Raw genomic sequence first — 14,443 nt, forward strand, 5'->3', positions numbered from 1 at the left:
ATTTTATTAGGCACTGCTGATTCTGCATATAAAATGAAACATACACCGAACACAATCCCAGTAAATAATGACTTTATACATTTCAAAAGAGTTAAAATTACAACAGCATATAAGAAGCAATACGTCAATTCCCAGATGGAAATGTTATAAACAGTAAACTCTCTCTAAAGTGAGAGTTTTAAAAAAATGGTTTTCCTTTCAAATTAAAACCCTTGATTTTCTTAAACGTTTAAAGGAGAGTAAATTACAATAGAAGGAGGAACATATTCATATGAAGAACATATGAAAATGTACAATAAATGTCTTGGCAACAAGAGATGTTTGAGTAACAATGGAGATTTTTTTTTTGTCTGTTGTTTAACCAACGAATCAGTGGAAACTGTAGAGCAACAGGAGAATGATGCAGATGCCAATCACCCCGCCTAGAATTAAAGAGTCCCGCCTCTTGCGCAAATTGATTTTCTGGATGAGACTGTTGATGGCGGGGAAACGATCTGAGAGGCGGAGAAGTGTGGTAAAGGAAAATAATTAAGATCCACGTTGGATTTCCCTTCCTTGCAGTGACTAAGACAGAAATCAGCAGGGAAAATACATCAGCAGGGCTCCTGCTACATAACCAGGAAGAGGAATAAATAGATTCTAATGGTGTGGTCTACTGTGTGCCATCCCAGTTTTCTCTGTGAGTGAGGCAGTGTTACAGCTGTGCAATATCCTACATATTTTCAGTAATTTTGCGTTATGGGGACACAGATTATAGTCCACTGATCATGTGTTTGCATAAAAAGCCCACAAACAAAACCAGTGTCATGGAAGACCTAATTCTGAAAAAAATGCTTGCTCTGTCTTTAGAAATGGTTTAGTGACAAATCTGATGGGAATCAGTTGTCTGTGAGTGATTTGTAAGCTTTATCACAAATCTGAGCAAACAGATGGGGTGGAAACACCTTGAAGTTGTTTCTCCACCACAAACACACCCAGCACTAATGCGAGGGGGAAATCATGGCAGCAACAATAACAACTCCTTTCGTTCAGACGTTTCTGTCAGCATCTATGAGTAAAGAATAATGACTTGAATCATATCAAAACTAAATAAGGATACTGGCCAAAGTTGTGACCCTTGTTTGAATGGACTTCAACATCCCACGCTGAAATGTGATGTTCTCTTTGGTAGCCATGGCGATACTGGAAGGAAATAGACCACAAAGGATTAATGCTCGGCCATCATAGCATCACATCATGTTTTAAATGTTTTCAGCTAAGAAGCCAAAGCGCTGTGAGGTATGATGGACTGGTTAAATAAAATGACTCATAGGGACCTAGTGTACAGTAAATCTCTGCACACATTCACAATGTGGGGACAAAGAGCAAGACCTCATAATGTAGATTACATTCTAGTGTTAAGACATTAAGACATTTTTTTGCTAAATGTCCCTTCCAGTCATACCTTAAGCCATTTAAAACTACCCTGCTTTGAATAATGGACTGTGTTTCATAAGACTCTTCTAGAAAAAACGTGTACTTATTTGAAAATGTCATTAAAAAGTTCTGGATCTTTTAAGACTTTGATTTCGCTCATTTTGAATGTGTAACTGCTAATGAAGTTATAATTTTGCGTATTGCAATTGATTAAGTCGATTTTGACTATGGGATTAGCCTTTATAACATCTGTGGTGTTTTAACTCATGTCTGAAATTAAGCTCAGCGGCTACGTTGACACTATAGGCCTTAATGCTTAATTTCCACCTTTTGATCAGATCCAATTTTTCCTGTTAATGGTTTACAGTTTTTATTGCAAGTGGCATGTATCCAGCTCTATTGTTAACATGGTTGAGGTAAACTAAACCGCTACACATGCACAGATTTAACTGCCACAAGAGCTATGTGCTTATAGAGACAACAACATAATGAGTGCAACAGTATAGTCGAGCAATTTCCTCAATAACTGCACCGTTACATACATTCCCTTCAGTCCCTTCCCTTCAGTTTGTGTTGAACAGCCATCTTTCCATTAGCTTCTACGAAAAACCTTTACAAAAGTCACTTCAGAGAAAAAGAAAAAGAAAATGGTTTGGGGCCACAACAGCAGGTATTGTAAATGTAACCAAACATTTCTTGTAGTGTGAAGCTCTGCATCATTCAGATCAGAAACCAGTTGAGGGCAACTTTAAAGTTAAGGTTAGGGTCATTGATTTAGGAAGGCCATCAGGAAATGACTGGTAGTCAGTTTAATGTTCTCTGAAGTGATGGAAATGACTCTGTGAGTGTGTGCGTGTGTGTGTGTGTGTGTGTGTGTGTGTGTATGTGTGGAGTACCTTATTGCATTGTCAATTATACTGTCTGAGCTGTGAACATGAAACAGAAAAGAGAGAAACTTAGTTTAAATCAACATCAGCATAAAAACTATCTAGAGTCTTCTAAAACCACGTCATTACCTTTAATACAATTTTGTATACATTTCTCCTGGTTTGAGAGTCAAGAAATAATCCTACATTACAATGAAAAAGCCCAAACCATGAAACCGCAGAACACTTTGGGTCTATTATCATAAAAGCAGCACTTCCTGTGATTCCTGTGAGACTTCCCGTGATTGGTCAAATTCAACACAGCTGCAGCAGAAGCCAATGCATCTCTACAATGCAACACTGAATACATAGTCATTTTGATGATGGTAACCTGATCCTATGTCAATGGTTGTAGGTGCACACAGACAATAGAAGGACGACACTGAGCCTGAACATAAGCAGGTTTACATCAGCTGCCATTAGCCGCTGAGAGAAGTGACAGAAAAATGAAGTGTTCAGTCTGTACAGCTAAGCAGAGAACATAAGGGCAGCAGTGTGCATCCTGACAGGCTCCACTGGAGACCAAAAATCAATACTGTGCTTTAAACTTCCTCCATCTATCTGTCCACTTCTCCCACTATCTATCTACTGCTGCGCTCTACTTTTTCTGACCATGCTTCATTAGAGTCCACAGGCAAGAGAGCATCTTACTTTGGCACATGCTCCTACTTTTTTTTTTCTTTTACTTGTTCTGATTGCATTTAGTTGGTAAACTTTAGTATGAGGTGGCCCATTGGTGATAATGTCATTAACTTGATATTTAATGCACAATACAATTTAAAAAGCATTTCCTCATAAGAAATCAATGAAAGTTTACATTAAATTTTCATTATTTTACAATAACATGCAACTTAACTCTTAACCTAGTACAATAACAATCTACATTCAGCTACTACAAATATTCTTTTTTTATCAGAAGTAACAAAATTGGTATAACAAAATGGCTGCTATACATCACTTTTTGTCTGCTGCTCCAAAACCAAACCAAATCCTCTACCACATCACTCTAATTGAATACAGTCAGAAAAGTGAGAAACATTATCAACCACAAAGTAACATTAACTACTGATAGATTTTTTTTGTTATATTTCACAGCACTCTACCAACTCAACTGTAACTAAATGTTCCACAACAGTGTTAATTTGTTTAGGAACACATTATTTAGGTCTTTTAGTAGATAACAGGCCTCCGTAGACTTTGTAGATACAGTCACCGGGTCACCGTACAGCCAAAGGGTGGATTAATTGTTATAACAGACTCTACTCTACTGTAGAACGCTGCATATCAGCTACAACTTCATCCAGGCAGTGATTGAATACACGTTTTAATTCTATGTTGGAAGTTTTCCTTTATATAAAAGTGATGCTTTTTATAAAACACAAACTTTACTCTCACAGTTGCACAATTAAATAAAATGGTGGACTGTCAATAGGGTGCACTATATGATAAAAAGGTTGACATTTTGGACACAGCCTTTTTAAAAATATATGAATCTCCCTTTTTTCCCCTAAAGATATCTCTTACTTTCTAAGATGTTCATGTTCCTTCAGAAAGAGCTCGGTCCTCCTGTTATTCACCCCTGAGGAACTTTTGTAGGACCTAAGTAAAAATACAGATGAGAGAGAAACTTCAAATGATGAAGAAGTGTACTGACAAATACCACCTTGTGCCGTGTAAAACAAAACAAAACACACACACAAAAAAAAATACAACTGTAACAGACAATATGATTCTTTCTCAGCATATGTATATCTCTTCAGAATATGTAAGAATATAAAACAAACAGCAGGTTGTCAGTGTTTTTTTTAAGGTGCATCAAAGCTTTGATGGGGGATGTAAACTGCCGTATGCCTCTTCAGCACACCTGGAGTTATCACCGGCCGACAGAAGGGAACTTTATTGGGAGCATATAATATAAAACAAAGTTAATATTTGGACCTGATCCGACACAATCCAGCTCCTCATCAACAAGGCTACAGGGTTCTGCTGCCATTAAACGAGTTCTATTTAGGTCTGCAAAAATAAAATAATAACTCCAGTGTAGTCATTGCTTTTTTTCCTTGATTATTGCTACAGTATTAATGACGTTCATACAAAATGTGTTTAGATCTGCCTCAACTAGTCCCAAAAATATGTCCCTAAAATTCTCTTAAGGGTCACTTTTTTGATAATAACACAATTTTTGGTCAAACAACAATTCTGGGATGTGGTTAACGTTTTGCTAAGGTTTTCAGTGATGGGTGAGTTGACAATAATATAAAAATATATTTCTTCTCCTTCAAATATTTACAAAATGCCCATGAAACCTGTTTATAGTTTAATTTCTTCATTTGTTTTGGTCACGTAATCAAAACCTAGACCTTACCTTCCATAATCATGTTTAAGCAACTTGTCACAAAAACTATTTTTTCTCTGGTCTTTGCTTCACTCCCAGATATTTCTGTTCCTCCTACTAACTGATGCCTGGATGCTGATTATGTACTTCCTGCGTTAAGGCTTTTAAGTGATTAGCTTAACCCACAAATCTGCTCTTTGTTTTTATTTACACCCCCTCCCAAGCCGGGTCTGATCACCAATTCATCATCCATTACCCCTCTGTATCATCCCTCATCCTTCATGGTGTCCTCTCACCTATCATCTGTATGGGAGTCATTAGAATTCACTTTCATCATTTCTTGTAATCTGTCAACATTACCTGAGCACAGTGTCTCTGCCTGCCTCTCTTTCTCTGTCTAACTGTCTCACTCTTTCTGTCCTCCCTGATAGAGCATTTCTCAGGATCAGACAGGACAGATGTAACCACTCTCCCTCGGCTTTGGCTGAATGAAAGCCTTGCGGTTTGATTTACTGTAGAAGGCACTTAGGAAAGACATCCCCAGGGAAAGACAGAGATACAGATGAACAGAGAGAGGGGATTGAGAGGGTGGGGGAATAGGCTAATAAGAGGAGGTGCCATTTATTAGAGGATGAAACACGATAAGAGGGAATAGAGTCTACAAAAGGGTGGGGAATTTAGCAAAAACCTGGACAGTTCTGCCTCCTACTGGTTAGGGATAAGAGCAAAGGCTGAGGAGATGACGATAAAAGTAAAGAAAAATGGAAAAAGAAAGTAAGATCAAAGTGCAAGAAGGAAAAACCAGGGTCAACACAACATAAACTCAAGAGCACACAGCAGTTTTTTTTGTTCTGACAGGCAGATTTGAACCACTAAAAAGGCTAAAACATTTATGCCACCAGAGAAAGTTTTCCCATGGACCAGTAACCTTTAATGAAACTCAGTTCATCTACCTGCAGTTTTAGTGGAGGAAGCTGGATTTCAATTGAGTTCTGTATCACTAGTTTTACCGCTTAACAAGGTCCCTGACCCAAGGTCCCCATTTTAAAAATCCTGCTCACAAAAAAAGGAAAAAGAACTGCACTTTTGATACATCTACTGGCTAATTTGCTTAACCAACTCAGAGCAATGAGGAAGGGAAAGGGAATTTTTCATTTAACATTACTGATATAATTGCAAACAAGTATACATATTATACAATAAATTAAAAATAAGAGATGTGGGAAGGTACTTACTCAATGTCTCTGTGAACAGAGCCCAGCAGATCCTCTCGCTCTCGCAAGGTAGAGAAGTTACTTTTAGTTTTGTGGAATTCATGAGTATAATCCTACAGGATAAAACATTGTGAACAGTTAGCAGGACATGATGACACTAACAGAAAGGCAGAAGGGTAATTCACAATCTAAAATTTATTCAAATTTCATATATATTTATTCATTAAAATATGGAAAACAGAGAGAGTAACTTACATGTGGACCTGAAACACTTTGAATTATGCAAAAGTTTTAAAAGGATCAAAGCAACTGTATGTACCTGTAAAATGTCTCTGTGTCTCTGTAAGGTGTGCATCAGTGCTGCATTATGTGACAAAGTCCCCGGAGTATTGGCATACTCTGCCATTTTGTCATTGACTGTGGTAAGCTGTCAAAAAAAAAAAAAAAAGCATTGATGCGGGTTTACAGAAAATTGGTTTTATTTCAAATAATATAATAATATATAATAATTTATAATTTAATAATATATAGATAAATATATAATAGGACCACATTACAATAAGCATAAACAGATCCCAGTTAGTACAACCAGTAAAATAAACAGTATTTCATAAACAATATAAAAAAAGAGAACAACAATATCAGTCCTCTTACTATTTTTGGCATCACATCACCATCTTCACCTAGTATTTATGCGAATGTGGCTGTTAGGAACCAAGTATTATATTCGACTTACACTGGCCAAAAGCTGCTCCAGCTCAGTGGTCATGGCCACAAGCATACTGTCTTGAGATGAGCCATGGGAATCAGACCTGATTTAAGAATAAAAGTATGATGATGATGAAAGAATGATAAAGTTCCAAGTTTAAAATAAAATATTTTTCATTTTTATTAGAACAAACATCATGAAGAAAATGAATGTGGGAAAACTTTCGACACCAATTTCTACACTGTAAAATAACAAAAATGTTAAAATATCAGCGTGGCCAGTGTTGAAAGTAGATAACACTGAGATGAAGATATTCTGTTCTCCAGTTACAAGCCATACTTAAAGCAACTGCTAATTATTGAAAATACAGAAGGCTCTTTTATAATTGCACAAGCAGAACAGCACATACAGTGCTATAGGCACCGTGCCCATTGACTCTGTGACTCTATTTTGGCTCATGTAGGTGAAGCAGAAAAAAGTGCAAACATGCTGGGTCAAAGTGGAAGAGCAGAGCACAAATAAAAATTACTTCTGAAAATATAAATAATTCAGAAAGTCACATTCTTTGCTCTTAACGCTGGGAATCAGCATCACCAATGTGGTGCATGACAGTAACAGTAAAACAAATGGACGAAGGATTCATCAGGTACATAATGGATGGTGCAAAGTGCACATGCAAGTGGTTTGGAGTTTTATTTACTCTATACAATGAATCAAATAATTAAAAACATAATTTTCAAAATGTTGATGAAAGTGCATCATTTTGGCACTATATCAATTTTAATTCTACAATATCTTACATCATAATCAGTCAAATAATTTAAATTTCAAGTTCAATTTTTCTGAAGTTATGCATTTTATGAATAAAACATGAAATGCTACTCTTGCACAAAAGTAAGTTGCAAAGGAGGCAATAACACACAGAATTAAAAAGACACTGTAATTCAACACATGGGACATAATGGGCCACATTAAATCAGTCGGATGTGTGTAGTGTCGCACTTGTTATGCAGCAAGTGGACTTTTACAAGGCTTTATGATAATACAACACAGTGCTTAGCGATGCATATTCCTCAGGTACTTCTACTTGTTTTGTAGAATGTATTTTCAACCAAAATATCAACAACTTGCTTTGTGTTTTCTCAGTCAAACAGAAATGCAAACGCCCCAGAGCACTGTGTGCTCTGCTCTTGGTACCACATTACCAAAAAGTCTGAAGTGAATTAAAATTGAGAAAATAAGTGCACTCCACACTGCAAAGAAAAAATACCCTAAATATCAGTTCATCAGCTACTGAAATACTGTCAGTACTTCAATGTAAAAATCAGATGATTAGTGTTTTGCTGACCTCGTGTCTCTTGTTCGCTGGTCTCGGTTACTACTGCTGCTGCTGAAGCTGGTGCAGAGTTTACTAAAGGAGACCAGCTTGAGGTCCACTTCATTCTCCAGCTGTCTGGCCTGTTTACGCAAATCTGAACGAGACGAACAAACCTGATATAAAAAACAATCTTCTATATGAGATCAAACAAAATACTGGAAAATAAATCTGAAAAAACAAAATCATAAAAAAACATAAAAAGAATTAGAAACAATTAAATGCACTACATGGACATGAAAACCAATCATAACATTTTACCACTTGGGCTGCATTATTGTTTCTGGAGTTCACTTTCATTTTGAACAGCTATAACTGTAAGAGAGCATTAGGCTACACTGATGCTGTTTAACTGACCTCAACACTGTTGTATTGCTACTTTTAAGTACAAGATCTGAATGATCCAGAGGTGACAAAAGAAAGTAAGAAAGTAAGAAAACACCACAAGACACCCAAAGCAACCATACAGAAACAAATCTCTCTTTTGCCTTCATTCTGGGGGGTCTATTATGATTTGTAGCAGGGTCTTTTGCCTGCCTGGACCAAGGGCCCATTTTCTTTGAATTCCTCCAAGCAGTTTTTAACTTTAACTTCTTTTACGTTTGACGAATAGCAAGCTAACAGGTTAGCAGGGCAGGAGCTAAAGATTTCCCCTTTCGCGGATTTCAAATTTATTTTACTGTAACATCTTAGGGATACTGCCTAATGCGCTTGAAATAAATCTGTGAACCACTACAAAACGTTTATATGCATATATATGTTTTATTTTAGCTGCTGTAACATAACTTACCTTCCCAATAGTTGCTGCTGGTTGCCATGTTTGTTGTTGACATGTCATCACCGGCCGTCAAGGAGAGCCAACTGTCGTAACTCTCGTTTAAACAACAGCGCCCTCTCCTGGTTCACAATTAGAAAGTAACAGTATGTATTTCGACAATTTGAATAAAAAGATCCAGTATTAACGTATCACTGTCCGACATAATATATTATGATGATGTGGTTAATATGCTTTTAAAAGCATTTTATTGATTCAGTAAGGTCTTGGCAGTGTTTTACTGACGTACGACTTTAGGTTTTTCTTATTTTTTGTATCATGACAATAAGTAATAATTATCAGTTAAAGGGTATATAAGAAATATATATTTAATAATAAAAAAATAATGACACATGTTTTATTTTTCAGACTGTTAAACACTGATTGGAATTACATTTTCTGTCAGAATCCCCTCTAGGATTGCAAGATAGACAGAACCTTGCCACATGCTCATATTGGCTCACAGCAGGATTAATTTCAACCTTTAGCAGATTTTGATTTAGTATTTAGACAACAGTAACAACACAGGCACCTAATGCAAGTTGTGTTTATTTTCAAACCCATATTGCCAGATTTATCCTGATACCCATTCAGTCGAATGTACGCAGTGGAAAATACTGTATCTTTCGTTGAATTTTTCCAAAATCAAACCTCACATAACTGTAAACACGGAGACCTTATTAAAATTATTTAAATTTGAACAACTTTGTGATAGGTCAGCGGAGAATTAAGTCTGCTCTGTTTAAAGTAATTAATTCTCATCCATACTTTGTTTTTTGCAGATGGGATTCTTTGTAACACTATTGATAATATCTGAAAATCTTGCTGCTCATTGGAAAAAGAGAAGATACAGATGTGATGCAGTACATGTCAAAATTGTGATTCTCAGTTTTTTTGCTCATTCTCTTTATTCATTGTCTTGAACATAGGCAGTCATGGATATCACAGTAACAGCAAGACCTGTTGTTGTTGATGTAGAAGACAATGACGATGCCATCCATGGTGGAGGTAAAAAAGAGTTTTCACTGCTCTGCAGCCATCCTCGGTCAATGAGGCTTCTCTCTCACTCTGATTCGATATTTGTTTCTGAATTCTGTCATTCCTATTTTCTGTCTTTCTTACAGCTTTCCTTTTTTGTGATGTTTCTTTAAAAAACAAAAAGTGCTGTCAACAATTGACACCAGTAAGCACCTTAAGTCGAGCCCAGGATCCTGCTTTGACTAGCCAGACCAATGGAGCCGAAGAGATGGAGGTTGGGGAAAAGGAAGAAGAAAAGGAGAGAAGGAGGAGAAGAAGGAGGGAGAGAAGGAGGAGGAGATGACGGTGTGTGAAGGAAACAGTCCCATCTCAGTGCTGGATCCTCCTGATGGACTGAATCTGGGGAGTCTGGGCGTGGGAGCCAAACTCACGGTAACACTTGTACTCTCCTCCATGACAGTCGCACTCCAAGATGTACTGGTGGCCACGGTAGCCAGGGTATTGGTAGCACACAAAGCTGGAGAAATGCATGAGGATATGCTAATTAAACTTCACAATAATAATGAAATAATGACGCAAAATGTTCTCAGTGTGAATTCCTCTTCCCAACATTTTCAGTCTGTGTGTGTTTGTTGCTGTTGCTATAAATTTCTGTTTCCATGGAATATTATGACTTACGCTCCGCTCTGAATGTGCATGGATCCAACCTCATTGTTAAACCAGCCCATGGCCTGCAGAGAGGGATAGTCATCAGACAGCTCAAACTGACGACCCATCATGTTGTCATTCTCATAGATGATCATGCGGGAGTCCTTGTGGTTCTGTACAAAGGAGAAGGAAGCAGCTTTAGCACAACTTGAACTGAGCTGAAGCTCATTCTAAAGTGAGAGCTAATAGCTGTTAGGGTGTTTTATGTTGAACCTACAGCGCAGCAGATGGGCCTGAAGGAGATCATCCTCTCAATGCGGTAGGAATTGCTGCCACTGTAGGCCTCAAAGCGAGGGTAGTCTCCCTTCTCAAGGACAAACTGCTGGCCGCAGAAGCTGGAGTGCTCGTAGCCCACCCAGCTAAAAACAGAATGTAGAAATAATAAGACTGAGGAAATATCAGAGCAGCACACAGTATGTGAATGGCCATTGGAAGCAAAAGAAATGGTATTTGTAAAAGGACGGAAAAGCTCTCTCTGTACATACGCGCCACACTCAACCTTCAGGGATCGGATGTTCTCCATCCCACACTCCATGATGTTCTGGCAGCTGGCAGTGAACTCCATACGCCTGCCCTGGAAGTACTCCTGATCGTACACAGTAATCTGTAAAATACAGAAAAATGAAACCCGTTAAAGATTAAAACCCGTCAATTAATGCCGTAAAAGTTTGTGCCATTTCTTCGTGCTCCTGCCATTCATGGGTCATGTACATGGTTAAGCAAGTGTGCCATGTGCTCACCTTCCATGGGCCCATGGGCATTGGGTTTGTCAGAGCCATTTTGTCCTTTTTTTCAGGAGTAACTGTTAGGGAATTCAGAGTCAGGATGGATAGAAAAGCAAAGAAGTTAATCTGTATAACAGAAAAACAAAAAGCCATGTTACTCATATCTAAATAAACTCCCTGTTGTGTCATGTGGCCTTTCAGCTTTCTCTAAGACCTGTACATTGCACAACTAATTCTCAGGTTCTGCATAAGATACAACGTGAGCCTATATCCTTTCAACCACCAGTTTGTAAATGATTCAGTTAATTTCAACAATGTTAATAAATTAAGCAAATCTGACCTGATCAATTGCCAATTATCACTGTGTTGTTAGCTGACTTATTGAATGAAAGGCCCAAACTGCATCATGTCTATAGACTGGGAGACTGTACTGCTGATCTACTTGAATTAGTTTGACCTACCCAAACTCGTGAGCTGTGTGTCGCAGGTTTCCACTGAATGGTCTGCCGAGGCGGTGTGTATGGGGGTATATATACACCCGCGAATATCAGGGGCCGAGGGGGGAGAGGCACGCCTGGACTCATGTCAGCACTTTGCTTTGGACTCAATTGTTTGGTTGTGTGAGCCACAGAGGGGTTAACACACAGACACACAGTAATTCATGCTAATGCAAAAAGAGTAAGTGGTTATACTGTGCTACCTAAACCTCTGAGTTAAAGCTGTACATTAAAGACAAAACAGTATGTTATCAGACATTTTCCGTATACAATTTTGTACAGTCATGCATATTGCAAAGCCACTTGAGGCAAATTTGTGGTTTGTGATAGTGGGCTTGATTTCATTTTATTTGAAAATATTACTAAAACTGTGTTCCTGGTCTTAGAGCTGCGTGTTTTGAAGTAAGATTGTGATTTATCAAGTGAGCGAATGATACTTGTAAACTTTTTATAGTCTTTTGTAAAGAGCTAAATTACTGATAATTTACATGTATTTAACCAGTTGAAGGTGCTGTAAAACTCTCAGTACAAATAAATATGTCCCAGAAAAATATTTAACCTACTGTTTACATTATTATTATTACTATTATTAATATTATTATTATTATTATTTGGGTTGTTGTTGTTTTAGTCATTGATAGTGTGGTTTTTGTGTAGTACACCTATGTTTGTGTCAGGGTAGAGATTTTTCATTTGTACTGCATAGATTGAGTTTGGCTCCTCTATTGTAATTGTCCAGTGTCTCCACTCTGTGCTCACTAATTTGAAAATGCATTTCAACTATAATCTAATTTCCTGAAACATTAATACAAAGTGTCATGACAACTGTACTTACTGGATCAATGACATTTACGCTGAATTTGATATTGGACGATAGTGGAAATCTACTCAGGATGCCTCATTGATCATATAAATGCTCCATCCATGAAGGTGTGGGGTGAAAGGATGTTGTCAGTAGCTGTAATCAAAGTTTAAATTCAAACAGCCTGGTGGGCTCCCAGAGATACAATGCTTTAACTAAACGCGGCCTGTCCAGACTGATTCACTTTCGCAGAGAACACATTAGTCCTGTTTTAACTTTGGGGCTTAAATGTGAGGTGCGAATGAAAGTGCCTGTTGCTATTTTTAGAAAACCTGCACAAGTGAATTAATCAACAGTGAAGGTTATCAGGAGGCAACGGCACCGAGTGAAAGGCTTTGTTGGCAGGGCTGGCACCGACCGATAAGCTGCAATTGGTTGTTTCACTTTCAGGTAGCAGCATGAGCTGATTATAATATAGAGAATGTGTTGCGGTATAAAAGAAGGAGCCAGCTTTGATTTGTTCATTACTCACATTTATGAATGACCTGCTTCACGCTTTAGAATTTTTCCATTTACAACTGGTAACAACTGGCTTGTCGACGAAGCCCTCTTAAAGCATTTGTGTTTATTGCAATCTTAGTGTGTTTCTTGCAAATGTTGTATTTTGTCATGCAATAGGTTGTGTCACCAAAATAAGCAAGTGTAGAGCAAACACAACAGAGAGAGCGACGGGTAGGTGCATAACAGAGCGTACACCCTCCTCTCTGTTCTAGCTGCACTGAACAATAAACATTTAGGAAAGGCTTACTGAGGTCAGCACATTGTGTAAAGATTCTGTCTGCGTGTGTGTGTGTGCCCATGTAATTCCCTGATTGTGAGTAAAACTGAAAGAAAGAGAGACACAAGTGGACATATTTCAAACAACTTCACAATAAAAACTATTTTTGTGAGCACACTCCTCAGCAAAGTAGATTTGTTCAGTTAGAAAAGGAGTAAGTACAGGCATATGAATTCTTGTGTAAATGTGTGTGTCCATGTGTGTGTAGGCGTGTGTCCATGTGTGTGTTTCTGCTGATGATAGCAGCAGCTCCGACGTGACAAAGGGACGAGCAAACTCAGCAGGCCGATGTGAAGAGCCCACAGTGACCGTATAGCCAACTCTCAGAGTGCAGGAGTGTCTTTCAAAGACTCAGTCACATAGACAGCATATACACTGTAGTTTCTACTGATTTTGAAGAATACTTAAATTGTATTTTCCATGCAGGGTTTATGGGAACTTGAAAGTTGAATATATACTGTGAAAATAATTATATATCACCCTGTTTAACTTTAGTGTCACTTCCAAGCCAGAAAAACGGTATATAACTAAAGGTATAAAGTGGCACAGTCACAGTTTTCATAGTTCTTGGGTTCATGTCAACAAAGCTACAGTACGGCAACAAAAATTATTATTTTTTCTCCAGCTAAGACAAACCAGAATAATCTTAGAAATATCAGGATTTGCAGTAAATGTTTACTGCCTCTAGGGTGCAACATTTCCATATGAGTTTCCAGATTAATTATGAAAATTGCTTCAGAGAATCATCGCACCCCTATCTGCCTCTCAAGCTTTAATCATTGCAGAGTCATCGCAGAGTAAATCGTCTGGTAGGGTTTTCTGTAAGTTCTGCTTCACTGTTGTGGTTGGTGGTTTTCTGACACTGTTACGCTCACACACGGAGCCTCTGTGTCATGTGTGACTGAGATCTTCTCCAGTGAGTCATGCAGGAACTTTACATGCATCAGTAGAAAGAGAAATAGAGACAGAAATAGGATTAAAGTTTCGCATGATTGTTTCCATTCTGCTTTCTATTTGGCTTCTCTGGCTGATGGTGTCTGTTTGGCCTTATTATTGCTTCCGGAATCAGACCAGAGATGCAAATGTGAATTCTTTAGAGCAGAAAT

General features: G+C 37.9%; 2 protein-coding genes across 3 annotated transcripts; both read right to left on the bottom strand.

Annotated features, from left to right (window-relative positions):
• Positions 1-58: 58 nt before the first annotated feature.
• LOC137107957 (Golgi SNAP receptor complex member 1-like) lies at positions 59-8,839 on the bottom strand. Of its 2 annotated transcripts, none has more exons than XM_067492155.1 (9): positions 8,766-8,839; positions 7,949-8,091; positions 6,628-6,703; positions 6,211-6,318; positions 5,913-6,004; positions 3,867-3,941; positions 2,313-2,342; positions 1,100-1,182; positions 59-494 (listed from the first exon to the last, which is right to left on the bottom strand). In XM_067492155.1, the coding sequence occupies exons 1-9, from the start codon at positions 8,811-8,813 to the stop codon at positions 370-372; spliced, it is 780 nt and encodes a 259-aa protein (XP_067348256.1). In that variant the 5' UTR covers positions 8,814-8,839; the 3' UTR covers positions 59-369. The 2 variants fall into 2 exon arrangements, with proteins under 2 accessions (XP_067348256.1, XP_067348257.1); XM_067492156.1 differs by having other exon boundaries at positions 7,949-8,072; positions 8,766-8,836.
• A 572-nt stretch (positions 8,840-9,411) lies between these two features.
• LOC137107868 (beta-crystallin A3-like) lies at positions 9,412-11,712 on the bottom strand. The gene is made up of 6 exons (XM_067491960.1): positions 11,662-11,712; positions 11,216-11,277; positions 10,961-11,079; positions 10,693-10,834; positions 10,446-10,588; positions 9,412-10,284 (listed from the first exon to the last, which is right to left on the bottom strand). Exons 2-6 carry the CDS (start codon positions 11,252-11,254, stop codon positions 10,137-10,139), a joined length of 591 nt encoding a protein of 196 aa, XP_067348061.1. The 5' UTR covers positions 11,255-11,277; positions 11,662-11,712; the 3' UTR covers positions 9,412-10,136.
• Between the last annotated feature and the right edge of the window lie 2,731 nt (positions 11,713-14,443).

The sequence above is a fragment of the Channa argus genome, chromosome 22 (genome assembly GCF_033026475.1).
Source record: "Channa argus isolate prfri chromosome 22, Channa argus male v1.0, whole genome shotgun sequence".
Taxonomy (NCBI): Eukaryota; Metazoa; Chordata; class Actinopteri; order Anabantiformes; family Channidae; genus Channa; species Channa argus.

Bases quoted from the DNA above. Each gene is read 5' to 3' on its own strand.
- LOC137107957 (XM_067492155.1), bottom strand. From the start codon at position 8,813: ATGACATGTCAACAACAAACATGGCAACCAGCAGCAACTATTGGGAAG. The intron at 6,704-7,948 runs GTCAGCAAAACA...TTCTTAAATCAG, and splicing joins CAGCGAACAAGAGACACGAG to GTCTGATTCCCATGGCTCAT. The intron at 2,343-3,866 runs GTAAGAGATATC...TCATGTTCACAG, and splicing joins GAACATGAACATCTTAGAAA to CTCAGACAGTATAATTGACA.
- LOC137107868 (XM_067491960.1), bottom strand. From the start codon at position 11,254: ATGGCTCTGACAAACCCAATGCCCATGGGCCCATGGAAG. The intron at 11,080-11,215 runs GTGAGCACATGG...TGTATTTTACAG, and splicing joins TGCCCATGGGCCCATGGAAG to ATTACTGTGTACGATCAGGA. The intron at 10,285-10,445 runs GTAAGTCATAAT...GCATTTCTCCAG, and splicing joins ATGCACATTCAGAGCGGAGC to CTTTGTGTGCTACCAATACC.